This window comes from Balaenoptera physalus (assembly GCF_965194825.1).
Source record: "Balaenoptera physalus genome assembly, chromosome: 1".
NCBI lineage: Eukaryota > Metazoa > Chordata > Mammalia > Artiodactyla > Balaenopteridae > Balaenoptera > Balaenoptera physalus.
The window spans coordinates 33,573,284-33,599,793 of NC_138882.1; the positions used below are offsets into that span (position 1 = coordinate 33,573,284).

At 37.3% G+C, this 26,510-nt stretch overlaps 1 protein-coding gene across 2 annotated transcripts; it reads left to right on the forward strand.

Moving 5' to 3' along the window:
- The first annotated feature begins 697 nt into the window (after nt 1-697).
- NUCKS1 (nuclear casein kinase and cyclin dependent kinase substrate 1) lies at nt 698-25,165 on the forward strand. 2 transcript variants are annotated; one of them, XM_082462651.1, is made up of 7 exons: nt 698-955; nt 15,470-15,519; nt 17,373-17,478; nt 20,190-20,245; nt 22,653-22,805; nt 23,575-23,724; nt 24,661-25,165. In XM_082462651.1, the coding sequence occupies exons 1-7, from the start codon at nt 939-941 to the stop codon at nt 24,858-24,860; spliced, it is 732 nt and encodes a 243-aa protein (XP_082318777.1). In that variant the 5' UTR covers nt 698-938; the 3' UTR covers nt 24,861-25,165. The 2 variants fall into 2 exon arrangements, with proteins under 2 accessions (XP_082318777.1, XP_082318778.1); XM_082462652.1 differs by having other exon boundaries at nt 838-955; nt 23,578-23,724.
- Nucleotides 25,166-26,510: the final 1,345 nt, after the last annotated feature.

Consider the following 26,510-nt stretch of genomic DNA (forward strand, 5'->3'; position numbering starts at 1 on the left):
ACCTAAGGTTCAAAGTGAAAAACCTTCTGGCCCAGCGCTCATGCTCCTAATCATTAGGCCCTGAAGGTCCATGTCTGGGACTTTAATGACCCTGAAGTGATCTCAAGGTCCAGAATGGAGAATGGAAATTGGTGGTTAAGTTATTCCTTGACTGTGATCCTGCCTCCCTGCTCCAGCAGCGGTTGGGCTCCTGAGGTCTAATGCTTAAGCAAGGAGAAGGAGCTTGTGGGTTTAAGGTCAAAATTTTTGAATCTATGGAATTTCCCTCCAATTCAGAGGCAGCCCCTTGCTGACGAATCAGCTGCCTATCCCACGGGTTTTGCTATCAGTGGAGTTTCTAGATGATCAAGGCAGGCGAAGTGATACATCATTAAGCTAACATTAAATGACATTAAACTCTTAATAAATCTTTTTTCCTAGTCATCCTAAGACGCAACCCAAGACGAATCTGCAACTCTGGAGTGGAAACCAGGGGGCGGGCCGAGCAGCGACCATTTTTGTTTTGCGGCCGTGCGCTCTCAGAGCACCTTGACTAACAGGACCTCACGGAGGAGGCGGAGCCTATCAGTGAGTGGGGCGGAACCTGGGAGACGTGATGATTCAAACGGACGAATGAGCTCTGCGCATCTGGCAGAAGCCGCCAATGACCGGTCGTGTTGGGGCGGAGCCCACAGGCCCTAGTGGCTTTGGTTGTACGGCGGCTTTGGCGCATTTTCGGCTGGTTTGATTCATCCATTTTGAAGAGACGGGGGAGCGGGGGGCTCGTCTGATTAAGGGGCCCTGAACCAAGGAGCGGCGGAGTTTGAGAAGCCAGCAGCTCGGGGTTCGGCGGCAGCGGCCCCATCGGCCGAAGTTGGGGGGGGTGGGGCGCCGAGCGCGCGGGGTGGGGGGGGTCCTGGTCTTTGGCTTCTCGACTCGGTCCTGTTTCGACAGCGAACATGTCTCGGCCTGTCAGGTCAGTGCGGAGTCCGAGGCCTGGAACGGGTTGGAGGGGGTTGGGGTGAGTGGTGAAGGAGTGGGGGACAGAAGCCTAGAGTCGGCCCTCTCCCGTGCCACGCGCGGCCTCCTCCCTTTCGGGGCCCGCGCGCGCCCTTGAGCGTGGGGGGCCTTGCTGGCCCGCGGGGGTAGCGGCCGCGCGCCCATGCGCGCGCTCCTCCCCGCCCCGCGCTGTTGCAGGGCTCTGGGCTGCTTTGCTGCCTCCCCCACTCGCCGCACTGGAGCGGGCGGGGTGTTCCCTGAACCGCCAGCGGTCGGAGGGGGAGGGGTGTGAAGTCAGCGCCCCCACCCAGGCCCCACCTCCTCCGGCCCGGCCCCTTGGAGCCGGCCGCGAGGACCAGCGGACTCGGTCTCGGACCCCACCTTAATTGGGGGGGGGAAGGGCGGAGACGCCGTTTTGCCCCTTCCCCCCTCGGCTTGCGTGGGGGTGGGGGTGGGGGTGGGGGACTCAGCCCTCTTTCTCTAGCGGACGGGGGTGTTCCATGCAAAGCAGGAGGGGCAGCTCTGCCGCCGGGCCCCGCCTCCGTCCTCCGGGGTCGCTGCAGAGCCCCGCCTCTCGGATCGGGCCGGGCGTGGGTGGGACGTGTTCTTTTTTCCTCCGCAGCAGAGAGAGTTCGGGACTAGGCCCTGGAAAATGCTGTGTCTCACCCAACTCGTAGTTTTGAGCTGGTTAACCCCCGCTCCCCCCGCCTCGAGTTCGCTCTTTGCCTCCGACTAGAAATGTCCTTCCTCGGAAATGTCCCTACTCAGGGAGGTGTGGGTTAACTGCACGACCCAAATCCCGTGTGGTTCTCGTTCCCGCTACCTCTCTCCTCTTGGCGTACACGTCTCGGATGTTTTTGTGATCTTATCTTTACCTCGAATAACTTTAATAATAAACGGGCTAGATTCGGTTAGTCGTTAGACTTTATTCTGAGAATTTCAACAAGTTTGCTGTTCCCCAGCGGACGGTGGAATCGCCCTTGGCCGTCCTCCCGGCTATCGTATGGAATGTGCCATTTATGGAGGGGTGTGGCTTAATCCAGTCTGTTGAGGCCTTACGAAGGAGAGCTGTTGCAAATAAATATTACTTTTAATATAATGTCGTTGGCGCTTTCAATGTAAGGAATTGGCTACTTTGCATAGTGCTTTATGGATAAATAGGTTTAGTTTCTAAATTTTTAATAGTTGTTGCTTCCCCTTCTTCATTCCAAGTTTTGTGAGGAACGGAAGTATTTTGAGCTAGAGCTCTAAAGGGAGGTTTGGAACCCCGGAAAGGGTTTTGTGCTGCACCGTTCTGTCTGCAGACTAGAACAGCAGCCTCCAGCTGGTGGGGGTATGGGGCTGCAGGCTCCTACGCTCGGGGTGGGCGTGAGGAGAGTACTAACTACCTACCTGACAGCTTTCTGCCTAATTTTAACCCGCATCTCCGATAACTCACCATCGCCACCGGGAAGAGTTTTGCCTACTTTTTGGCACGGAGTCTGAATAGATATTTCAAATTATAGTTTGCATACTTTTTTTGGCATAATAAATGACCAGTGTATCCCATCAGTTTATGTAGAGTATTTTCTTTAGGATCAGGACAAATAGACAATATCATAATAAAGATGTTTCATCTGGATTGGATCTTTTGTCTTCTGGGAGTAAATTACTGTGTGGTGAAATTGGACTATTACTTTTCTTTACCTTATAACCGCAGTTCACTAGGTTTTGATGACTTTTAATTTTATTGTTGTAATTTTACTCATTTGCCTGAGTTTGTGCTCCCAAATTTAGACGCTGGAACACGAACAGAACTTTTTTTTTCTTGAAAACTTGGATTTTTAATGTCACCGGGTAGGGGTAAATATATTAAGCACGTTCTAATCAGTTTTTTGAAGGCATTGGGATTTGTGCACAACTTTTTTCTTGCTCAGTCTGTTAAAACTAATTTTAACTGTACATTTGCCCCTAATTGAAGAATGAAGTTAATATATTGTGGGCTTTTTTGGGGTCACTTTCACGTTATTAATTTTAAAGCAACTTGGTTTTTGATTATATATTTTAGTGATGAAGTCTCTTTGTAACTTTTTTGAAAGCCTTTAACGTACTCTTGACCAATAATAAAGCAGAAATAATTAAACTTGACTTTGGTGGTTTGTTAAATTTTGCAATAAAAAAAGTTCTGTCTTAGGGAAGTGCTTTTGTAATTGAAGAGTCTATGTACTTGAGGGAATGTAACAACAACAAAAAATAGATGTTGACCTAATATCAGAATGATCAACCTTGTTTAAAAACAAACCCAAAACAAAAAAAGCATGTGTTGGAAAATGTGTCCCTGCAGCTTCTTTTGGGATATGTTTCTGCCCTTAGGCCTGTATATAATTTTGAGGATTTTCTGCTTTTCCTTTTTTACTGTGACTATTATTTTCATTTTAATATTAACCTAAGCATTTAAGGAAGATTTAGAAATGTGCTAATGGCTGCTTGACACCAGTTTCCAAATGAACGGAATGATGAACTGACCGACGCTACAGCACGGTTTTCCATAGACATGTGTGCAACACATATCTAAGTAGTTCTGTTCACACTGTATTGCTGTCACCTTTTACAGTATCTGACTCATATATAAATGAGAGCTGAAATATTTTAGGCCTTGGATTCAAATTTATAGCGTAAAATTGCAGTCTTAGAGCCAGAAGGAAATTTAGGCAAATTCATTTTACGAGTGACAATGTGGGGACCTGGACAAGTGAAGTGCCTTGCATCACACACTAGTAGATGCCAAGATTGGGTCTAGAACCTAGATTCTTAATTTACAGCCCTGCTTATCCTCATCCTCTTCCCTTTCCACATAATCGCTTGTCTCTTCTACCAGATAAGTGTTGATGTTATTTTAGTGTATGGCACTTTTAACTTTTCAAAATGCTTTTATGAGGTAGGGAAGAAAAAGCTGTTACTTTTGAAAGAAAGCTCAGAGATTTACTAACTTGCCCAGCCTAGAAACCAGGGTTTTTGAAATTTACCTTTGTATATTCTCCAGAGATCTTCCTCCTTTATTGAAAATGGTCCAAGTCACTCAGATCAATCTGTTTGCTCCTTTCTTTATAATGTAAGTGTACCTGATGTCTTGTCTTCTTTTGTTTAGTACTTGAGACTGCAGGGAACCTTTAACATTGAAAGTTTAGATGTGAAAGCATAGGCTCTTTTACAGATTGATATAAAATTTTTTTGGTCATTTTTTATTTATGTTGAGAATCAGCTTCCCCAAGATTCCAGATTGCTTTCTTTTCAAAGAGAATTCGGTTGGAATGTGTCTGGATTTCTAAAAAAAATATGATATTCTCTCTTACCAGAAAATTAGTTTCAAAAAGCCCTCGGTTAAAGGGAAAAACTTGGAAACCTGAAAATTCAAGGCAGCTTGGAATTTATGATACCAAGGATACACAGGAAGACACAAGAGTTTAGTATACTAGTAAATGTGGTTTTAGATGAGCCTGGTTCCTTGTATCTGATCTTATTCTCTATGTCCAGGTCGTGTGTGTGTGTGTGTGTGTGTGTGTGTGTGTGTGTGTGAAAGAAGTATGATTTTATTAACCTTTGATCTATACATTTATTATTATTTACATGTCACTTTCTTCTAAAAAGACATAAATTTTTCTGTAGACTTCACCTTCAAAGATATCTCACATAATAACTTGGAAAGCCTGAATAATGGGGGAGTTAATTTTATAACAACACTTAAGTATTCAACATTTCCTAACATATATGTATTTAATCTGAAAATTATAAGAAGACAATGTTGGGAATTCCCTGGCGGGCCAGTGGTTAGGACTCAGCATTTTCACTGCCGGGGCCCAGGGTTCAATCCCTGGTTGGGAAACTAAGATCCAGTGTGCGGCGAGGCCAAAAAATAAATAAAATGCAAAAAAAAAAAGTCTTTAAAGTTTGATTTTTTTTTTTTTGGAGTGATTACCAAATAAACATTTACTAAGAGTAAGTGCAGAGTCAGGTACAGAGGATTTCACTTTATCTTGTTTTATCCTTATTACAACCCTGTAATAGAGGATTTTTTTTAAATTCCCATATAGTAGATGATGAAATAAGCTTAAATAATGTTACTCAAGGTCACAGAACTGTGAAACAGCCAAGATTTGAACCTAGATTTTCTGAATACAATGCTGGCATTCTTTCTGTGGTACCACTCTTCCCTTCCTAGTGTTTGGCATGAAGATGGTCAAATGCTATTTTATTTTGTAATCTCTAAATAATGGTGAGTGCATTCTGTATGCACTGGTTTTTAAGCTCTATATAGAAAATATTTGAGGGGAAATATATGGCCAAAATATTTTAAATAGCAGTTTTTTCAACTCACTCTTCAAAACAATTCTCAGAATAAGTTTTAATTAAAAGCATTTTTTTTTTTTTTTTTAACTAGAAAGAACTTCTGAGATTAAGTCCAGTTCCTTCAATTTACTAGTGATGACTTTTAAGTCTAGGAGCTAAGGCGTAGAAATAATAGTAAAGCTGGATTTAGACTGCATGAGTCTTACCTATTTAACTCTCTATTAGATTTACATTTATTGTATACATTTGATTCCACATAGAATGTTTTACAGGTCCACAATCCTTAGTTTGAAACCATTGGGGAGTATATGTGTTCAGAAGTTCAAATTTTTTCAAAAATTTGCCTATACTGTATATATAATGTACCATCACCAGTCTGGGGTAGTGCTCCTGTAATCAAACACATTAATCTCTATGGTAAAACCTAGGAATTTTCACACTGAAAGAAAATTCTAAAAAGCCCCTCTTGTTTGCCCTGCATATGTTTACCACCATATAAATTATGAAAAGACTTGGTTGTCAGAACTTTTTGAATTTCTAAATTGTAGATAAGAAGACTAGACCTTTAACAGCACAGTTCCTTTCTCCATCTTCAATTTTAGAAAAAATAAAATCACTCGAAACTCGATAGAGCCATCACTTAATGAGCAACACTTTTTGTGCCAATTCTGCCGGGTACTTCTCATGTTTTCCAAAATCTTGAACAACTCTGAGCAAGGTATATATTATCCCTTATTTCATATGTGAGAGGGCTGAGGCTTAAATTAAGTAACTGATCCAGTTCACCTAACCATTAAAAAGGAAGGAGGAATTCAAATAGAAGTTGGGGCCAGTGTGATCTTTCCAGTCAGACACTGCCACGGGGTGTTACTCTATCTCGTGGTAGTAGCACATTTGGGGGTTATGGTTCATAGCAGGACTCTGGTGGGGAAGACCAACTTTAAAGTGAGCTGGGGGGGCGGGGTGGGTGGAGGAAAGGAAAATTTCGAAGGAATAAGAGAATATGTGAAGGGGTTAATTAAAGGAAAAGACACCTGAATGTAGAGGAAAAAGCACTGAAGTAGTGTGAGGCTTTTGTGGGAGGAAACATGAATGTTAGATAAGTGGCATTTAAGTGTATACATAATTCAGGGACATTTCCCCCTGACCAAAATAAGTGAATAGATTCCAAAGCCACCTAAAGGACACCACAGAAAATTAATGGGCTCATTTTATGTATATGTATAGATGCAAGAATGCCAAACAGTATTAGCTAACTGAATCCAGTATGTATTAAAAATACATATGATCAAGTAGCATTTGTGCCGGGAGTAAAACTTAAAATCTGTCACTGATTCATATTAAAAGACCAAAGGAGAAAAACCATAGCATTTGAAAAGGTTCAGCACCTATTATAAAACTCGTCAGTATATTACAATTAGAAGGAAATTAAGATTAATAAATTGGGGTTGATTTAACTTGACAAAAGTTAAAAACCAAGATAAGTGGTTGAGTTTTAGTGTTTGAAATCATTGCAATACAACTAGTTAGTTAATAAGGAGAAAGTAGTTTTGAATAAAGAAAGGGAGATTGATTTTATTTATGTTTTTGGTCTGTTTTCCCCAGAAATATAAAAACAAGGCCACCATTCTGTGTAACTCTGGGGCACCATCTATGTTACATCCATATTACAGTCCATGTGAATAGTGCCCCTCTGGCACTTAGAGACTGCAGTGTTGTGGACAATAAGAGAAAACATTTGATTTAGTATATGACCACTTTGGTCAAAATGGGGCATCCCTTTGTTTTGTTTCAAAAAATATGACTATCTAGGTTCTAGGAAGTGGAACTGATTGTTACAGAATTGCATTGCCATATTTTAAAATAGTATCTAAATAGCCATAATTATAGGTCTTTGAAATATTTTTGGTGAAGAGACCACAGGTTGCCAAAGAGTGGTTCAGCTGGCTATAGCATATTTTCAGGTGCTTCTTAATGCCTATCTACTTATTGAACTGTGCACCTGTTCAGTTACCTGAAAAACAAGGTGATCTTCAGGGAGATTTCATGTGTCAAGATAAAATGGCCCAGAAGATGAATTACTTGAGAAACTAAAACTTAGCTCCACTGAGAAGTAAAAATCCAGCTGGCTATTCACTGAGCTGGGATAACAGACTATCTTCCACAGATACTCTACAACTGGAAAGATTTATAACAATCCTTCTTTGACTACTGCTTTCCTGCTAAGAAAAGATTCTCTAAAATCAGGCTGTCAGAAACTTTGCTATTTGAAATTATATCAATAAGAGTGAAACATCACACTTTTGTCAGGAAAAGCTATCTCCTTTTGACACGGAGAGCTATCCTCGATTTACATTTTTAGAGCTTCAAATGAGGGGTTGCTGGGCACAAAATTCACATCTACCTTAACTTCTTTGCCAAGAAATAAGACCCAAGGTCCACTTCACTGTCTAGACCTGATGTAGACCCCTTTTCACAGTCTGCTGTGCTTTGAGCCTATCAAGACACTGCTTCATTTAAATTTCACCTAAATTGTACCCTTCCCCAAATCCTTTTTAAGTTTTCCTCTGTTTGGTGAGATGCTCCACACTTCTGATGTTCCATCACCTTTATTGTAATGAGTCAGTAAATCTTTGTCAGGCTACAGATTTGTCCCTGGTAGTTGGGTTAAGACAATTGGAAGAGTCCACTGAGGGTTCCAAGACTCTTGCTGCAGACAGCACTCTACTTGGTAATGTGCTCATCTGAGACCCCTTTAATCTCACCTGCTTGAGGTTTACTCTGTTCCTAATTGCATAGATTTTGCACTAAACTTCTGTTGGGAAAAATCTAGCCCATTTTATTTACCCAATACTTTGTTATACTCATTGAAATTTGTGTGTGACTTTTAAATAAAATAGTATACTATACGGAGAGAATATGGTGGGACTGAATGTATTTTGGGAATAAGGAGTGCCATATAAGAGTTCATATTTATTCATCTGGACTGAAATATTAGCAAGTTGATAAAAAAATTTAGGAGGGCATTGTGACAACTATTGCAAACATATACCTGGTTCATCATTCAGAACTCCTTTATTCCCCTTTTGTGCAGAAATTAGAAATTTACTTTTTCCATTTGAAAAACTTTAAAGAGCTATTTCCTGTAATGTTCTTGATTTTAAATATTTACTTAAAAATTTTTGCTTTCTTGTATCTTGTGACTGTTTTTGAATTCTGTTTAATTGTAAAAAGCAGAATGATATAAGATACAGTCAAAGCAATATATCTTAGCCAAAAGGAACATGAAGCTCAAAATAAGCAACTGTGAGAAATTACCCTGAATTGAGATTAGGTATCCTGGCTTCTATGAACTGATTTTCTTATATCCTGAGAAAACTTGGCGTATGAAGAATCTTGAGGGATAGAAGAATGGAGAGAGGTAAATGTCCTAAGTTTTAAGGACATTTGATATGCAGAAACTTTAGTATTTAGCCTTGAAAAAAAACGTGGAAACTGTCGCACAAATTTTAAGGGTTGCTCTATGGAAGAGGGTTTAGATTTAGACCATGGTGATCCCAGGAGCTAGGCAAGACAGAATTGGTCAGTGGACTTTAGAGGCAGATTTCACCTCGCTGAGAAGAACTGTTTCATTATCTGGTTTTCTAGGAATTAGTTGCCTTGGGAGATCATGAAAGGTTCTCAGTCATGCCCTTCCAGGGACATTTGTTGATAGGATAACACATTTGGGGTAAGATTGGATTAAATTGTCTAAGGTCCAGTAGCTGTAATACACCTGGTGGTGTATCACCCTTCCCTCTGTCCCCCACGGGCCACCAGACATTGATAGGTGTTAAGAGTGCTTAAGTTTAAAAAAAAGTGGTTTTCTTAAAACTGAATTAAAATAGGAAGAGATGCTATACTTTTGTGGCCATGGATTAATAACAAATTTTTTGTAAAGGTGAAACTAAAAACTACTTTGGAAATCATTTTATTCTATAGCAGTGGCTCAGACTTTTTTGATGAAGTTCCTATAAGAAATACATTTTACGTTACAATTTGCTACACACAAGAATACAAATACCTGAAGCAAGTTTCAGGAACTTGCCAGTTATTTAGGTGTAATTTTCTCTGATATTTTCTATTTGCTTCTTTTTCTTTTAAAATGCTGGTTATAGGGAATTCCCTGGCAGTCCGGTGGTTAGGGTTCAGTGCCCTCATTGCCAGGGGCCTGGGTTCGATCCCTGGTCAGGGAAGTAAGATCCCACGCGAGCCGCAGCCAAAAAAATAAAGTGCTGGTTATACGTCAGTAAATTGATTTCAGGACCCAATAGTGGGTTGTGACCAATAGATTGAAAAACATTGTTCTAGATGTTTATCACTTAGGTGATGAGTGAAAAGAGCTGTTTGCTATTTTGGGTTTCTCAAAACTCAGATTTCAAGTGCACTTTAAGTGCCTAATGAGAAAATTGCTGAATTCTAGAAAATTAGCTAGGTGTTTCTTCTCCTTCCCTGCATTGGTCAGAACAATAGGACTTCTTCAGGGTAAAAATGGAAGATAGCTTTATTGAGCTAAATAATGTAGTAAATTGTCTAAAAGTCTCTCTGATTTGCCTTGAGAAAATGATTTTGTGTTCTTTAAGTAATACAAAGCTTAGGGTGTCAATAATTAAATGTGGGTTTCTATTTTAAAGTTCTGCTTCCTCACCTGGAACTTAATTGTTTCTCCATATTTTGATGTGCAGGTTTGTTAAAGAGTAGCACTGAATTTTGTGGTTTTAAGTTGTTTTCTCATCTTTAAGGTTCAAAGGGTGAGATGAGATCATCTCAAAAGATGTGGTAGTTTCCATCTCTGAAATACTGTTGATCCTTGATTCTTTAGAATGTTAGTTTTACATACCTCACATTTCAGGAATATTATTGATTTGGTCTTGGATGGTTGCTGCTATAAGAAAGAAAAGACATTTGGGGGGTAGACTTACCAGTATTCAGTAGAAAGAAGTTGATGATTAAGAGAGTGGAAGAAAAAAAAAATCCTATTGCTTGAGTTATCCACATTTGGTGCCAAAAATGGATCTTTTAGTGTTCTTTGTCTAGCTTCCAACTTTACCTTTCATTTTTGCACTTTGATGCAAAAGTAAGGGCTTATCTCAAAGCCCTCTGGTGATCATCCAGGAATTGGTTCATTTGTGACCAAGGTACCTTTAGAATCTAAATATAGCGGTTATATCAGCTTTTAAAGTAAGAGCAGGCATATAATTGAAGTTTTTTGGGTTTTTAAAACTTATTTATTTATTTTTGGCTGCGTTGGGTCTTCGTTGCTGCGCGTGGGCTTTCTGTGAGTGGGGGCTACTCTTCGTTGTGGTGCGTGTGTGGGCTTCTCATTGCGGTGGCTTCTCTTGTTGCAGAGCACGGGCTCTAGGTGCACGGGCTTCATTAGTTGTGGCGCACGGGCTTAGTTGCTCCGCGGCATGTGGGATCTTCCCGGACCAGGGATCGAACCTGTGTCCCCTGCATAGGCAGGCCGATTCTTATCCACTGTGCCACCAGGAAAGCCCCTTAATTGAAGTTTTTGTGTTCCTATAGTTTCTGTTTTAAACATTTGTTTTCCTTACTGGGTTACAGTTCTCTTTTCTAGTGCAAACTTTTAGACTTACTTAGATGGAACTCCAGTTGATCTGAGGGATAGAAATCGATCTAACTTAAATGGTGGACTTAAAATAGCTACTGTTGCTACTTTCTCTGGCCTAAATGGCAACTGAAAACTTTATCATAAAGTTGGAAATAATATAAAAATAGGGGGGTATTTTGATATTTCATTTTAATGAAATGAGCAACAAACTCTTAAAGACAATCTTTCTAAATAGCACTAGAACCAATACTCTAAGACATAACGTTTTTATTTTATTTTATTTATTTATTTTTTAAGACAATGGTTTTAAAAGGAGCGGCTTAATCGTGCTGTTCTAATAAATAAGAGTGTTACTTGTGTATTCACGTGATTCAATATTGCAGTAGTATTCTGGGTGGAACAAGTTAGTGCTTACAAGAAATAATGGCTATTTATTGGATAATTGTGTACCTGGCCCTCGAAACAATCTCGAGAGATAGGTATTGTTTTTCGTATTTTACAGGTGAGGAAACTGAAGTTCAGTGAGGGCAAGTAACTGGCAGAGCCAGGATTTCAACCCAATTATAAAAATCTGTGTTTTTAACTTTTATGCTATATTGAAATTTTGTGTTGTCCTCCCAGTTCCAGTTTTTGATGCTCATTTTACACTGAAGAGTTCGTTTAGCTTTGGCATTTAATTTAAGTAATAAACATGAGAATGTTTCTTTGTTTTCAGCTAGAGGTAGGACTTCCTATGCCTTTAGACTTAAATATTGCCTTCTTAATTTCAAGTTTGCATAGGAATAAGTTCATCAAAAATATATATCAACCCTGAATAAGGTGAATCTCTAAGTAGTGGAAAACAGTATGTTTTGAATAAGCATCTTTAGAAAGCAGAAAATGAACCAAACTATTATTATAAATCATTATAATGAGTTTTTGTGAATGACCCTTGTTATCGTAGATCTTTTATTGAAATTATTTTTTCTTTTCCCCTCTTTAGCATTTATAGATGGATTTTTTTTGACTAGTTACCCTTAAGACAAGAGTGCTTCTATATTCATATTTTGCTTTACTCAGGTTTTACAGTTTTTGTGATAAATAACATTTATTATGTAAGATAATTCTGGCCATTTTCACATAATTGAAAGTTAAAATATTTTGTGTTTCAAGGGAAGCAGTAGTGTTTCAATTTAGTTTTGAAATTTTTTAATTTAATTGCTTATATAATGTCAGTGTAGTCTTTGTGACATTTTTGTAGTTTTCCTGTGTTGAAAACTAGGATAGAAAAAAACGTACTAAATAATTGCCTTTTAAATTTTTTTGTTTGTTTGTTTTTTGGCCGCACCGTGCAGCTTGCAGGATCTTAGTTCCCTAACCAGGGATTGAACCAGGCCACCGCAGTGGAAGCGCCGAGTCCTAACAACTGGACCACCAGGGAATTCCCCTTTTAAATCTCTTAGATTTTAAATAACAAGTTTTTCAGTTTGGAGAAAACTAAATTTTCTTTTGTCGTTGGCAGTGGGATTAAATGTCTGATAAGTTGAAGACTCCAGTGGTACATGCATCCTCTCTACTGATTCCCTTTCCCACACTAATCCTTTACAGATGCCAAGTCCAAGTCCATTCACTCATCAAGCCTTCCTTGAATTTGGTGTTCCAAATGAAGGAGAGATAACCCCTGTCCTCAAGATGTTCATGTTTAATAGGGAAGACAGACATTTAGTAGTTTATGTACTATCAATAAGGGATTAAAGTTGTTGAGAGGTGAGGTTATATCTGATATGAGTGAGAGTGATATGAATAGCATTCTAAGCAAGGGAGCTGCATGAGCAAGTGGTAAAAAAACAACCTGATTGGTGGAATTAAGCCTCCTGGGGTTGCTTGCTTGTTAAGTGGCAAGAGATGAGATCTTAAAAGTCTTTAAGGAGATTGGATATTATCCTCTAGAGTATTTTCTAAAATTAGGTTTCTAACAGAGCTCTTAAAATTTGGTCCTAAGAGCAAAAAGTTAAGAAAACATTTGAGTGCCTACTTTTTACCTTGTTCTGTACCAGAAATGTGGATATAAGACATGATTATTACTTTCAAGAGGCTTAGATTAGTGAAGAAAACAAATGGTACAGTGGTACATGTTAAGATGTATGGTGTGCAAAAGGATAGTTGACCATTTACAATTGAAAAAGTCGTCTTTTTCATTAAACTTTGATAATTTTATTTAATTTTATAGAGCAGCTTTTTAGATCTGTCAAGCAACTTAGGTCGTCAGTTCCCACAGATGAGGAACTGAGGCCCAGAGAAGTAAGTGATTTGTTTGAAGTTCTAGAACCCAGGATTCCTACTAACAGATTCTGTATTTTGTACTATATAATTCCTTTTTGGAGTGTTTCTAGTGATAGACTAAGAAAGTAACTATCATAAGTAAACTGTTAAGAAGTCCTTTATCTTGAACCCACACTTAATCTGATCACCAAAGCTAACATGTTTTCCCTTTTGCAGGTTAAAAATCCCAGTTTATTCAATAGTTCTTCATATGATCCTTTGCCATATGGTTACCCTCCTTTATATAGTCTCGTAGGATGTATCTATTGATACCAGAAATTGATACCGGAAATTGTACCAGTATTTTAGCTGCAGTTCCACCTGCTAACCTAAAATTATTATGCCCGCGATTTCAGAACCTGTACATAATTGTTAGAGATAAAGATTTAAAACTCCCTTTTCCGGATCCTTTCTCCCTAGTTCCATGTCACATTTTCCTTGATCCTAAGTGATGCAGAAAATGGTCATCTTTGCACTGTGTTCATAATACTGTTTTTCATGGCATCTGTCATTAAAAATCACTATTTCCTGGAACATGATAAGCATTTGATTACTAGCGCCCCCCAAATAGGGTTTTTTTTAAGAAAAAATATTTTTATTTTATTCTTTTTTTAAAATTGTGGTAAAATAACATATTTACCATTTTAACCATTTTTAAATGTACAGTTCAGTAGCGTTGAATATATTCACATTTTTGGGCACTCAATTTCCAGAACTCTTCCTCTTGCAAAACTGAAACTGTACATACCATTGACTCCCCATCCTCCACTACCCCACCCCTGACAACCACCATTTTACTTTCTGTCTCTATGAATTTGATTAGGTAACTCATGTAAGTGGAACTAATAGCAGTATTTTTGAAATTAACTTTACTAATAGAAGGGTATCTTTAATATATAAACTCAGTTTCTTATAACAAAATATAGTTACAACATATTTTATAGTTTTGCATCTTGACTCATTGAGGCAGTAAAGTTCGAAGATATAATTCATTGTTGGTAGACTAAAGAAAAACAGAATACAAGATTCCTTAAGAGCCTTTCTTTTTTTTTTCTCTCTCTCTCTCTTAAATCAAGGATGTGGCTATACCTTCCTCCACATCTAAGCCCCAAAGATGTGTTCAGAATTCACCCCACCCTATCATTTTTGCGTATTATATAGAAGTTCTGCCTGCACTTGAATTCTTACTCTCCTGTTCTTGCATTTAAATGGTGTCTTAATCTATAAAACCAGGAATAGTCCTCGACTTATGTTTAAGTGTAGTTAGTGGCATGTTTCCCTTATAGTTCTTTCGGTTCACTTGTTTAGTTTCCATTTAGTTACAGTACATCTGAGGCTCTTTTAAGTTCCAGGCTGTTTGGATACTAACATGGAAGCTCTTATATCTCTCTGAGAGGAAATTTAAACTTTTAAGTTTAGAATATGAAGTAGGAAAATGGAAATTAAATTTGTTTGAGATACTAAAGATGCCTTACCTAGTAAGAAGTACTTAAAAATCACTGAGTCAAAAAAAAAAATCACTGAGTCAAGTAAATACATAAATTTGTATCTTTAATAAATGCTCTTTAGGGAGCTCCATGTAGCCTAGTGGTTAGGATTCCAGGTTTTTCACTACCATGGCCCGGGTTCAATCCCTGGTCAGGGAACTAAGATCCTGCAAGCTGCGCGGCATGGCCAAAAAAAAAAAAAAAGCTCTTTAATAAAGAGCATCTTTTGAATCAATTTTTTTCCATCCCTTCCTATGTAAGGCTTAACTTACCGTCACCATAGTGACAGTAAGTTAATTAAATATAATTAACTATTATATTTAAAGGTCACTTTGCCGTGAAAAAAACTCAGTAATAACCTTATTTATCAGGTGTACACGTGTGTATAGCAGTAATAATAAAGTAACATTTACAGTTTTGGTTTGTGTGCATATGATATCTCTGTATAATGAATATTTATGGTAGTTTGGCTTATTTTGCTGTTTTATGTACTTGTGGGAGGTGGGAGGTTGTTTTGTAGGAAAGGATAGTATTTGAGCTATGCCTCAGATGAGCAATATGAGAATTGTCATTTGAAATACTTTCGGTTTAAGCTATACTTTCCTATAACAAAATGGGACATTTTTTGGCTGAGGTAGGGGCTTGTTGAAAAATAAATTTCAGAGAGCTAGTTCTAATTCTGTTTGTGAAGTAGAAATGTGGGTTCTGATATCTTAGGAAAGTCCTACATTTTTGTGATCTTAATTAGAGTCTCTTCTTTCCACAGAAATAGGAAGGTCGTTGATTATTCACAATTTCAGGAATCTGATGATGCTGGTAAGTTTTGTGATTTCAATAAGTTGTAAATTCGACTGACTAGTGGAAGAATACCCAGCTTGTGTACATTCTTATTATTCTTTTGAAATAGGTTTCATTTTTTATTTTTAGACTGTTGATGTATGTAAATTATGTCAATCTGTGTCACCCAAAACAAACGTTGAACTTGCATGGATTTTAACTTTTCCTTAGTAAATCACTGATAATAAACACTTGAATAATTTTTTTTCTTATCTGGTTTTGGAGTCCAAAGTTTAAATGTGTGATAATTCTGATGCAGTGTTTATTAGTTTAATATATCTCCTGCTATAATCACGGTAAAACTTGTACATTATAAGAGGGAGTATGTAAATTTTTTGCATAGTAAAGTACGATGAGAGTATTTTGTGAAATACCTTTGATTTGTGAACTAAGAGTGAGTAGTGTGTCTTAAATTGTAGCCATAAAAGGTCTTTTTAGAATATGTCCTTACTCTCATTTTCCAGATGTGTTTACTATTCTTTTTCCTTTATTTTTTTAAAATCTACTTTTACTTTATAAACATAATACTATGTACCTTGGGAAAACCTAGAAAATGCAGCAAGTATAAAGAAGAATAAAAACATAATCCACCCTCCCAGAGGTAATACTGATATTTATTAAATGCTTACTAAATGTTTGCACTTACTCATTTAATCCTTAGATCATTCCTGTTAAAATGGGATTATACTATTTTTATTTCCATTTTACAGATAAGGAAACTGAGGCAGAAATATTATTCAAAGTCCTTTAGCCAGCAGATGGCCATTTTAACCTTTTTGTCCTTTTTCTCCTTTTAAAAATATAGTTGACATATTGCTGTAGAATTTTGAGTTCTGTGCCCCTCCCACCCCACCCCTACTTATCTTTCTTGTGTTACTAAAAGTTTATGTTGGTTAATGGTTGTATGGTATTCCATAATTTATAATTATCCAACCATTTAATAATTGCTGAAGCTTCAGACTGTTCTAGATACTCACAATTATATGTGATGGTGTAGTAAAGTTTTGGAAGAGTCACTTTTTAAGGTTTTATAGGACTTTTTAAATTGGAGGTATTTTCCTCAAGTGCCAGAGTGTGCTATATGTAATACTTTAGTTTAAAAGTAATTTACTTGATAACAGTAATTGTGTTAGGATTGTAGAATTGTGGGTTCTTTACAGTCTAAAATGCTTGTAATATAACCATATTACTATAATAGTTTCCAAATAAATATGAAGATGTGGAAACATGTAAGTCTTTAACAAATTAAAAGGGTAGAATATAAATAAGAGATATTTGACTGTGGGTATATTAAAATATACACATGAGGACTAGAGAGTAATATGCAAAAATGGAAATGATTGAGTTAAGGTGGAACTGGAGTAGAAAAGATTTTTTTTTTTTTTTTAATTTTATTTATTTATTTATTTATTTTTGGCTGTGTTGAGTCTTCGTTTCTGTGCGAGGGCTTTCTCTAGTTGCGGCAAGTGGGGGCCACTCTTCATCGCGGTGCGCGGGCCTTTCCCTATCGCGGCCTCTCTTGTTGTGGAGCACAGGCTCCACACGCGCAGGCTCAGTAATTGTGGCTCATGGGCTTAGTTGCTCCGCGGCATGTGGGATCTTCCCAGACCAGGGCTTGAACCTGTGTTCCCTGCATTGGCAGGCAGATTCTCAACCACTGCGCCACCAGGGAAGCCCGAAAAGATTTTTTTTTTAATGAAAGAAAATTATTTAGGAAATTCTGCCCTCTCACCTTTTAAATAGCATGAGAGAATTATCAGTAAATAGAGTGGTAATTTTGACATGTAAAAATCATAATATAGTTCATTGAATTTGAAAAATACTTTGTTTAGATGAAGATTATGGAAGAGATTCGGGCCCTCCAGCTAAGAAAATTCGATCATCTCCCCGAGAAGCTAAAAATAAGAGGCGATCTGGAAAGAATTCACAGGAAGATAGGTAAGAGGCATAAGTCTGATTCTTCTTACACTGTCACCACTCAGCTGAGGATAGTGTCTGGTCTCTAAATTGGTAGAATCATCAGTTACTTTGGGAAAGTGCTTATTCACTTAATGTTGTTTTGCATATTTCATTTTATCTCAGACAGTGCTTCTGAGTCTAGAGGTTAGCCTCTTTAAGGTCATGGAATCCAAGGTGAGCTCCAGGTATGCCAGAATGACTTTGGTGCTACTTCAAACCTCTGAGCACAGGTAGAAAGATTGTTTAAGTATATAATTTGGTTAGTATTGGCATTTTCATTGTAGAAATGGCAAAGAATAAGTGACCTTTCCTATTCAGTCACAGATCATTGGCAGAATCATAACTAAAGCTTATAGAATGTTAAGTTGCATTGCCTGCCGAGTTTTACTATCTATAGTCAATTCTACTTTGTTTAAATAATTTAATCATTTTGGGCTGTTTCCTTTCCCTTCGTTTTATAAATGAATTCAGATGAGTTGTATTTTTAACTGTAATTGTCTCATGAGACCAGGGTATTGTAGCTTTCATCTCTGCTCTTACAGCTATTCACATTCATTCACTCTCGTACTCAGTGTAGCATAACTTTAAGACCTCCTTGATGGTGGTGGTGGTGGTGGTGATGATAGTTACCATTTATAATTATTATGTGCCAGTATCTATTATATGCTAATTTATATTCATTATCATTTAATTCTCACAAAACCTTTATTAGGGTAAGTAATATTAACTTAGAGGGGTCAGTGATTTATCCAAGGACCAGCAAATAGACCAGTAGATTTTGAAACCATGTCTGTTGGACTCCAAAGTCCATTTTTTTAACCATTAGGCTATACCACTTCCACATAATACTATTAATATGAGTAGTTCAAAGAAATGAAATAATAATTCTCACTAGTTCTTCTAAGTTATTTACTTTTGAGCACTAAAACCACTATAATCCCTAGGCAGAAATCTTTCCATTCTGAATTCACAGAACACTAAGTTTGTAAAAATAATAATAATTAATAAATGTACCTAGTATTTTCTGTTTGCTTGAATCGCTAACATCTAATATTTTCTTTCCTGGAGAATTTCAGAAATGTGGAAAAATTTTGAGGAAAAATAAGATAAAATTATACTGTAGGGAGACACATTTTCCATAGTTTCATAATATATCTCTCTAATCCAGTTTTATATAGCAGCCCAACTTAGAACTATCTTTCATTATATTTATTTTATTATATTTCTCCTAGGAATGAGCATCTTCGTGGCCTGTTGTAATGTCTCATCAATATAATTGATACCTAGCCTAAATTTTTCCTTGTTGCAGTCATCTGGCTTTATTACTCTCTGCTAAGTGTCCAGGAATGGTTGAAATAAATATAGCTTTTGTTGCCATTTGTATTAAGTGCCTTCCTTGTACATTTATTCCCTCAGACCAATATTAATGTTGATTTTTTTTGTTGGTCTCTACTTAAAAGTTTAGCTTTTACTTGACTTCACTGTAATGGGGCTCAAGGATTAACGGTCTCTATAAACTCAATAATAAAAGAACTAGAGGAAATGATACCATTCTTCATCATTATAATAGACTTGTGAATTAAATGCTTACTTTGCATAAAATATTTATATAGAACAGTCACAGGTTTCAGAATTATAGTATATTTGGATCAGGTTACTTAGTAAAGAAATGTGTTTGGTTTTTCTTTTTGCGTAGGAATCTTGGGTTCAATAGGTTGTCATTTGAGTGTGGTCTAAATTACAGGAATACCAAAGAGATTTACAAGATCTGCTGTTTGAGAAAAGAAAGCTATCAACTTTTATGTGACTCTTTCTTTTTTTGTTTGTCAGAATTTCTCATGGAATCATAAAATTTTAGCGCTGAAGAGTACAAGTGATTTGCCTAAGATCATACAACTAAATAATTCATGACAAAGACAGAACACTAGAACCCAGATTTCCAAGTTAAGATTTGTGAAGATATAAAACGTGCATCTTTGTGACCTAAAAAGTTATTTTATAAAACTTTCCATTGAACTTTGAAGCTCCTTAACTTCTTATTTTACTCTGCAGTGACCTTTAGCTCGCTTTTATTTTCTCCATGATACAAGGCAGGCCTATGTGCTGAGGTTTCTGATGTATAGAAATATTGGACTCCTAAATATTAATATATTAGGAGGTAATTAATTAATTTGTTTTCATTTTGTTTTAGATAACTTTTTTAGGCATATTGTAATTTATATAACTAAACTCGTTTCCTTTAATAATTATAAAGGTGTTTTTCTATACCTATATTTGAGGCTATCCATTTACTTGCCTACTTTACCACCATTGATACATTATATAATTTATTTTCAGTATATTCATACTTTGCCTCTGACAACAAAAAATTTTTCTTAGTAAATGTTCTCATGAACCAGGTCTTATCCATAGGTGAAAAGTTTTTAGCCTGTGTTGAGATACCTTCTTTTTTTCCTTTGGGTCTTCAGAAGAAGCAGTGTTTTCTAAAAGTAGATAAAATTGTTCTTAATCACCAGCATTCCTATGAAGTAGGGAAATAATGCAAGCAGTTCCACTCCTCAGCATCTGTTTGAATATTTTATGTATAAAAGAGGCTTTCTTCGACGTTCTTCTTCAGTCAGATACCAGAGATTTATGTTCACTTGGATCTTGATCTAAGATTTTTAATCTTTTCCCCCTTCCGCTTACAGTGAGGACTCAGAAGAAAAAGATGTGAAGACCAAGAAGGATGATTCTCACTCAGCAGGTAGTAAAGAATTTTTAATGTAATAGGTGTAATTCTATTTATATATTTATTTATTGGACATTTTAATAAGTGGTTTTATTATAATGCCAGGCTCTGTGGTAAATGCATTACAAACATTATGTGTTTCCATCTTCAAAGAGCTCACAGTGGTTCTCAATCCTGGTGGCTTATTACAGTTTCCTATGAAGGCGGTTTGTTTTGTTTTTTGTTTTGGTTTAGTTTTTTTGTTTGTAGGTTTTTTTAAAAAAAAATTTATTTATTTATTTGGCTGCACCAGGTCTTAGTTGCATTGCCGCGTGCAGGATCTTCATTGCGGCATGCGGGATCTAGTTCCCTGACTAGGGATCAAACCCGGGCCCCCTGCATTGGGAGCGCAGAGTCTTAACCGCTGGACCACCAGGGAAGTCCCTGTGAAGGTTTTTTTGTTTTTTCTAATGAATTAATGAATTAATTTGTTTTTGGCTGCATTGGGCCTTCGTTGCTGCACGCGGGTTTTCTCTAGTTGTGGCGAGCGGGGACAACTCTTCGCTGCGGTGTGCGGGCTTCTCATTGCGGTGGCTTCTCTTGTTGCGGAGCACAGGCTGTAGGCACGCAAGCCTCAGTAGTTGTGGCACACAGGCTCAGTAGTTGTGGCGCACGGGCTTAGTTGCTCCGCGGCGTGTGGGATTTTCCCAGACCAGGGCTTGAACCCATGTCCCCTGCATTGGCAGGTGGATTCTTAACCACTGCGCCACCAGGGAAGTCTGCTATGAAGGTTTTTATAACGTACTTATATCCATCCCATCCCAGGACTTCTCATTCAGTAAGGTCTAGGTGGGATGTTGGGGCTTTGTTTTGTATAAGTATTTACAGATTATTCTCATGCATAGTCAAAATTGAAAACCATTTACATGAACAAATAAAAGATACCAAACTAAATAGAATAATAAGAATAAGGGGGAGTGATGACTCCAGGTTGGAAAGCAAACAACGATTAGTTTCAATCTGACTCTTTTTAGCTGGGAAGTAGTCCTTTGAAACAGTAGCCACAGAGAAAGTTTTTTTGTAAGAATACTAACTTAAAAGAATTAATGAGGAACTGACTAAATTAAATGTTAAATCCTGATTACTCGTTGGTGTTTATTTTTTAAAATGTAACTCTTAAAAGAATTGAGAGTTTATTCCATCTTGCTCCCAACCATTTTAGTTGTGGTCTATATTCCCCTGCTTTTGCCTTCCTGGATCCCCCTTTAAATGAGACTGCTGTTTAGCTAATATGTAGAGGGTAGACAGAGTTCCACTGGATTCACTCCACTGAGCTATTTTGTGTTCCGTTTTTTTTCCAAGTCTGCTAATTGTCTGAAAATAAATTATATTAACCTTTTGCGCTATCTAGTGCTGTTGTGATAATGTAACATACACTTTTATTCATCTGCCTTGTGAATCCTAATTTGAATCTCTTACATTTGTAAGCATTTGAGCACTTCAAGATGAATAACTCTGTACTAGTGTTAAGCTACTGTGAGGTGCGTTTAGTTTTGAGTCTACCAAAGTCAGTTCCGTTCCCTGTGTCTATTTGTCTTCAGGTGAGGTTTTGGGTAGTGAAAGTGATGACTTGAACACTGACCATGGCAAAGCTTATAAGACTCGAGTGTTTCCAGAAGAGTAACAGCTAAACCTTAACAGAATAAGGGAGCCTCAAAGTCCAGGAGAAGGGCCATAGGTAGAGACTAATAAAAATATAACTTGGTCTAGAGCCAATAGGCTGGCATCCTGTTGTTTAACCAGATTTATGCACAACCACAACTGTGTGTTGAAAAGAACTTTTAATTTATAAACTATAGTATATGAAAGTAATTCTTTTAATAAAATTGTATTGAGATCTAATTGATTTAAATATGTGTTTTAAAGATTTCCCTCAATCTCCTCTAAACTGAAATGGCCACACCTCATAATTCATTGAAAAGGATAGTAGTTTGGCATTATTTTAGGTTCTGTATGTTTTGTATCTTAGAATAAATATCATTGGAAGACAATCCTCCCCTGTTCTACTATTTAAAAATATTTTTCTAACTTTAGTTTCTAAAAACTGTGTAGATAGGTTTGAATGGGATTGAGAATTTCAGGGCAAAGCAATGATACAAGTTTAAAGTATGTTATAGGAAACATGGGCTCACACCTAAATTCAGCTTTATTATTACTTAGAACTACATGCCTAAGTTATTTTATATGTACTAGTGGGTGTATAGTCTTATTCAAACTCATTCTTTGAATTTTAGCTCTTTTGTATATTTTGTAGAAATTTTTAGGGATAAAATTTACCCTTTTTGAATGAAATAAAGCTGCAGGTTATATCTCATATCGGCTTTTCTAGTCGGCTCTCAAACCCATAACTCATTGATCATTGCATTATACTTTGATATTGCAGAGGACAGTGAAGATGAAAAAGAAGATCATAAAAATGTGCGCCAGCAACGGCAGGCAGCCTCTAAAGCAGCCTCTAAACAGAGGGAGATGCTCATGGAAGATGTGGGCAGTGAAGAAGAACAAGAAGAAGAGGATGAGGTGCCATTCCAGGAGAGTACGTAAAGCTGCCTTGTTACTTTGCTCATGGTTTTAGTTTGTGACCTCGATTACTTCCGCGTTTTTGTGGATGCTCGATGTTAAAATCAGTCGCTTAAATTAGATACTAACTATTAAAAGAGACGACTGTTTTGATATCTTTGTATATTTTAAAAGGTTCAGAGATTCTCATGATCATTATGTCCATCATTTCTACTCAAATACTGAATGAACAATTGTTAGACTAACAGTTACGTGGTGGGTGTTGTGATTAAGATTTGTATTTTGGCTTGGTGGAGAAGGGTGTAGACCTCACCTTGCAAAAAAAGGTGTTGACTAAATTTAGATGTTTCACAGGTTACTCAGATTAATTAATTACATGTATATCTGCTTTGTGTGTAGTTTTCTTACTTCATTTGTTTATACTTGGGCCAAACACAACAAATCAGTTTAGTTTCATTTCCCTAGTCTCATCAGGACTATATAGGAGTGATGGAACTACCAAAAGTTACTTGATGGCTTCAGTTTTTATCCAGATTAAGTCTTATCTTTTCCTGTTTTCAACGTACTCTTCAAACAAGTCAGTCATGTAACCTTCATGGTGTGTGCTAAACCATTTTACAGGTGGGGCCAGTGACAGCTCCAGCCAGATTGGTAGTACAGCTGCAAATAGAATCCAAGAGTGTTTGACTTCCAAATCCATTCTCCATTCTTAGCACTCTCTCCCTTTGTTCACTTGGAAGGCTGTATACATTAAGTTGGACGTTGAAATTCTTCTTTCCTCTCAGAAGATTCCGGCAGTGATGAGGATTTCCTAATGGAAGACGATGATGATAGTGACTATGGCAGTTCAAAAAAGAAAAACAAAAAGATGGTTAAGAAGTCCAAACCTGAGAGAAAAGAAAAGAAAATGCCCAAACCCAGGCTAAAGGCCACAGGTGAGCTCTGCAGAAGTCAGATTAAATTACTGCTTTGAAAAATGTGAAGAACCAATAAACCTTCTCTACAGAAGTTCTTCATTAGGGCTTGGCATTGGCCACGTGCTTAACAAAAATAAAAGGATCCTGTCTTCTATACCTGGAAGTATCACTTATTTATTAATAAGGACTCCAGCCCCTCTGAAAGTCTGGTGGCTTAGCCCTGTTCTTCAACTACTGCCATACGAAAGGCAAGATTTGGGAATGACCTGTTAGTGTCAGGTACAGTGGTAGAAACACCCCACCAGCATAGCTATTACTGCCCTTTTTTCCCACTGATATCACAATCCCAGCAGCTAGTAAAGCTTGAAATTGTGAAAATACACACCTACAGTAATACATTTAAGTTCTGTGTTCTGATCCCTACACCATCCTCTGTGCTAGCAAAATAAAATCACACTTGACAGCATAGATTCATTTTCTTTAGGCCCTTGTGGTTTCTACCAGGTATTCTCCTGGTTGAAGCTAGTTTGTGATTAAATCAGAAAGCTGGATTTGCTTTTTTTTATTCTAGCAAATAGAACTTTTACTCATCATGTCTTACTGTTAGTAATGATGGAACTGTTAAAAGTTATTTGATGGCTTTAGTTTCTATTCAGGTTAAGTTGCATCCCCTCTTCACCTGAGTTTTAAACATAAACAATTTTTAGTTTCACAAGCCACTAAGGATGATGTGCAGTTTCTATAGCACCCTGTTTCTCTATTGTAAGCATTACTGCTAACATAACATTACAGTGTTGGTTAAAAGGGTTTGGAAACCAGTACCCACCTTCATTTTTAGTAAGTTAGGGTGTTGTGTTTATAGATTTTTTTCTTACAGATTATTTTCTTTAGTATCTGATTTTTGTTAAAGATGCTTTTCTTCCCTTCCCCAAATTGGTATTTTTCTTCTTTCAGTGACGCCAAGCCCTGTGAAAGGCAAAGGGAAAGTGGGTCGCCCCACAGCTTCAAAGGCATCAAAGGAAAAGACTCCTTCTCCCAAAGAAGAAGACGAGGAACCAGAAAGCCCTCCTGAAAAGAAAACATCTGCAAGCCCTCCACCTGAGAAATCTGGGGATGAAGGGTCTGAAGATGAAGCCCAGTCTGGGGAGGATTAAAAGCGATGATGGTTTGGGGAGAGATTTTATTAAAAAAAGAGAAAAAAAAAAAGAAAAAAGAAAAAAAGAGGGGAAAAAAAAAGAAAACCTACTTAAGATAGAATATGGTTTTGGCTATGGCTTGACTCATGGGCTTTCAATGCTTTTTTTTTCCTTTTGTTGAAAATAACATTTTCTTCTTCTTCTTTTTTTTTTTTTAAGAAAACCATTGTATGTTTAATTTACCTTTTTTGTCTATGGGTCTCTTTGTCGCGACCCCCTCTTCTCCCTCCTCCTCTTTCCCAATGAAAGCCATGTTAAATTAATCACTGGATTGACTGCTTCATCTTTTTATTTTTAATGGAGGGTATGCCACAGTTGTAAAGCAATAAGATTTGAGGTGAACACTATGGAAATTTTGCTTTTTGCTAAATGGTAGCAAGTTAAACAGTAATCAGAAAACATAGAAGGTTTTAGTTAAAAGTGATTGTTTCTTTCTCTACCTGAACTTTTTAAAAAAACCAGTTGTCATCTAATTCAAGTTTATATTCTATATACAAAAATATGGATGTCTAGAAAAATCATGACTTTAAACTTCCACTGATGGGGCAGGTAGGAGATAAAGATGAATTCTGAATTGTTACTAAAAGTATTCATGTTTTTTTTATCCTGGGGCAGCACAGGGAATTGAGGTTACCTGACCTTGTTTGAGGGTGTGGGTTATTTTTTTTTTTTAAGTTCATCACTTGTTATCTCTAAGAGACTCGGAGCCAGTGATCCTTTATCCTGCTACAGTCTTTATGGAACTATAAAAAAAAAAAAAAAAAAAGCAAGGGCCGCCAAAACTTAAATCTTTCTTGATTTTCTATTTCATTCTCTAATGGTTCATGTTTTAAAATATATATATGTATCTATTCTGTTTCTTGGATAAAATTTTACCAAGGATCAAAAGAAGAAACCCTAGAATTTAAATGGGGAGATCTATATATCACAGTGGATTTCTTCTCAAACTGACAATGTTTAGGTTTTAAGCAAATAAAGTACCAGTTAATGTGAAACTCAATCACAAAGACTTGACATTTTTGCTTTATGAAAACAGAGAATTGAAATTCCTGTATGCCATAAATGTGCATTCAGATCCCATGAACCATGCTCTGTTTTTATCTGGGGATAGAATGTTTTCCTTTTCATACCCCTGTCTTCCCATTTCTTTGTAGAAACATGGTATGAAGTCATCTCTTGGATTCCTGCTAGTACATAGGACACTACTGCACAGCCCCACCACTAATGTCTGCCAGCCCTGCTCTAGGACATGAATTCTCCAGGTTCTGTTCTTCACTTACTTTACATCCTGTGCTTGACGGGAGTATGTTAAATGCTGCTCCAACACTATTCATTTAGCAGTTATCTTTTTACTGGTGCCCTTGCTCACTGCTCATGTTGCTTAAAGCAGGAGTTTAAGGGGCTCTGAGGGGCTGGAGAAACCATGCATTTGCATTCAGGAGGTCTGTGTGTAGTTGATAACAGCCTTGTTACATGCCTCATGAAGGCAGTCACAAGACAGATCTGTAGGTTTGCTCCTCCACATTCTGGTACCATGAGCTAATGGGAACAAGGTTTAGGGGGTCTTAGTGTGCTAATAAGTTGAAAAATTAGTGAAATTTAACCTCT